At 41.0% G+C, this 2,843-nt stretch overlaps 1 protein-coding gene across 1 annotated transcript in view; it reads right to left on the minus strand.

Annotated features, from left to right (window-relative positions):
- The window catches only part of LOC107754332 (MORC family CW-type zinc finger protein 2A-like), a 19,456-nt gene that overhangs the window by 8,815 nt on the left and 7,798 nt on the right, over positions 1–2,843 (minus strand). Inside the window, exons 13-16 of the mRNA XM_016570741.1 lie at positions 1,908–1,993; positions 1,354–1,494; positions 1,114–1,268; positions 823–951 (exon numbers count right to left, since the gene is read on the minus strand). Coding sequence (XP_016426227.1) covers positions 823–951; positions 1,114–1,268; positions 1,354–1,494; positions 1,908–1,993 — 511 coding nt within the window. The remainder of the gene's footprint in view (positions 1–822; positions 952–1,113; positions 1,269–1,353; positions 1,495–1,907; positions 1,994–2,843) is intronic.

Genomic DNA, 2,843 nt, shown 5'->3' on the forward strand with positions numbered 1-2,843 from the left:
TGCTATGCGGTTACTAGGGTGTTCTGGTTGATTCTTAGGGAATTTCTAAGTGGTTGTTAGGGTTCTGGTCGTTTCTTAGGGACTTTCTAAGTGGTTGCTAGGGTGTTCTGGTTGTTTCTTAGGGCGTTGCTATGCGGTTACTAGGGTGTTCTGGTTGTTTCTTAGGGAATTTCTAAGTGGTTGCTAGGGTGTTCTGGTTGTTTCTTAGGGCATTGGATGTTCTGGTTGTTTCTTAGGGTGTTGCTATGAAGTTGCTAAGGTGTTCTGGTTGTTTATTGGGGTGTTTCTATGCAGATGCTAGTGTGTTCTAGTTGTTTCTTAAGACGCTGCTATGTGATTGCTAGGGTGTTCTGGCTGTTTCTTAGAGTGTTTCTATGCGGATGCTAGGGTGTTCAGTTTTTTTTTTTTTTTTTTAAATAGTATTGCTATGTGGTTGCTAGGGTGTTTCGGGCGGTTCTTTGCTGGTCCAAGTCAAAAGAACTCACCCACATAACTCTAGTCCCTAGATAAGGCTCAAGACACTCCTTCAATGTAAGCCTAGCAATTTTTACTCTTTTTAATATCTATCAGGCAAGAATAGTAATGTCTGATCGCTTCGCATATAAAATTTTTTACAAATACACCAGTCCTTAACATGTGTCAGTATTTGAAGCAAAATTATTCATATCTTTCGCACAAAAGCTTAATACTACGGATGAGGAATTAGGATCAAATCAGTAATCTTGAGTACTACCAAATTATGTTTTTGGCATATTTATGCATATAAATATTTTGGCATGTTAAAGGAACTTTTTGAAGCACTGACTAAGTTTATGTTCGTACCACACTGAATGGTGACCGGGATCTCCATGGTCCTCCGTCTGCGAAACCGAAGTTCATTTGATGGAGCGGAGTTCCAGTTGGCCGACAAATAACCAAATTCATCCCAGAATTTCACTATACCCTTCTGAGCTGTTGAGGGAAACATTTAATTCAAGTTAAATTCATTTTACCTATTAAACTTTTATAACATTTTAAACTGAATCAATCATAATTTAAATAAATAAATAAATAATATTTCATATACAGTATGTCTGCGCATATTACTAACAGAAAGAAGCCACACGGACTGACCTATACCGATGTCCTTCCAGTACTGGGCGAGATATTCTCCCATGGCTCTCAGTAAGTGTCTGTATTCTTTAGCGTCTGCAAAATCCTGCTTGTTATGCGTTGGTTCGAGCACTAGATAGGGAACATCCACAACTCCTACAACACCCCCACAGGCCCTGGTAGACACACAGACAGTGGTCATCCATACTGGTAATGCTATCGTTTTACATCAGCTTGCAAAATGCCGTTTTCCCCACTCACATTCCTCCCTCCAGCTGTGGTCCCGTCTTCTCGTACATCTTAATTAGACGGCTGCAGTTATAGACGAACATTCCGTCCTGGTCTCGTCTCTCGATGTTCACGCCAAAGATAAAGTTCAGCTCCTTGGGCTCTTTCAAAGCTCTGAAATGGGAAGAACAGACAAAATGCTGCTGGAAACAATGTGTTTTGTGAAAACACTATACAAATAAACTTGGCAATAGTCAACAAGTGTGTGTTCTCAGGGATATAAAGGTGTTTATGCAGTAGACCAGGGGTGGCGAACGTCGGTCCTGGAGAGCCGCAACCCTGCAGAGTTTTGCTTCAACCCTAATCAAACACACCTGAACAAGCTAATCAAGGTCTGAACGGTTACTAGGAAGCTACAGGCAGGTGCGTTTTAATTAGGGTTGGAGCTGAACTCTGCAGGGCTGCGGCTCTCCAGGACCGGAGTTCGCCACCCCTGCAGTAGACTAAAGTCAAATTTTAAAAAACAAGCTTAAAACATCTCCAGGCATTCTTTAAGAAGTCATAGTGTGTTTGTGGGTGCGGATTACTTTTGTTTGGATGCATGGATGGCTTGTTTTCTAGTAGCTTCGGCACGTAACGCCACAGCCGAATCTTGTGCCTTCCTCAGCGCGGCCTGAAATCAGTGACAGAAAACAAAACACATTTATGAAAACCTGCACATCCAACAAGCACTTCTAAATTGACATTTAATAAATTAATTGATAAATAAAACTCAAGAAGAAAATGTGAGTAGTTCTGTTCTGTGCAAAACTCAACATCGTAATGCAAAGGTGATGTGGGTGGTTGCCAAGGCTATGCTGTTTCCAAGGTAATCGGAATGTTTTTGTTGCAAGCATGTTGCTATGCTGATGTTAGAATGTTCTGGGATGCGTTTCCTGAATGTTTCACAAATGTTTCCTGAAAATGTAGGAACTTTGCCGCATGTGCGACATTCAAAGCGCATTGGTTAGAGCTGTCGTTAATGACATCAAGCAGGTGTTGGAGTGATAACTTCTGCTAATTCAGTTCGAGATCTAATTAATGTGAGATTACTGCTGTACATAACGAATAGGGCATTTGAACCGTTTTTGTTCTCAAGTATTTCACAGTAGGGCTGTCAAAAAAAAATTAGAATTTGGAATATTCGTCGAATTTAAAATAAAAATCCACATTCGAATGCAAAAAATGTTGCATTCGAATTTTAGGTGTGCGTTAAGGAGGCAGCCTTATCAGTGGCGCACGAGATGCGATGACGATGTAAGTGTCGTTGCATTTTAATGTTTTTGTTAGCCTATCCAGTTGTAGCCACTAGATGCGCCGCTGCGGCGTTGTAAATTACAAATATTGCGGGAAGAGAGAACATCAATGCGGAGAAGATCTTGTTTACGTCAAAACTGAAACCAAGCCGTTCACACAGAATGCATATTTCGGGCATTTTCTAGAGGGACATCTATCACCGTTGCACTCGCATCTCGCACAAAAGA

The sequence above is a fragment of the Sinocyclocheilus rhinocerous genome, unplaced genomic scaffold (assembly GCF_001515625.1).
Source record: "Sinocyclocheilus rhinocerous isolate Xijiao unplaced genomic scaffold, SAMN03320098_v1.1 scaffold561, whole genome shotgun sequence".
NCBI classification, from domain to species: Eukaryota; Metazoa; Chordata; class Actinopteri; order Cypriniformes; family Cyprinidae; genus Sinocyclocheilus; species Sinocyclocheilus rhinocerous.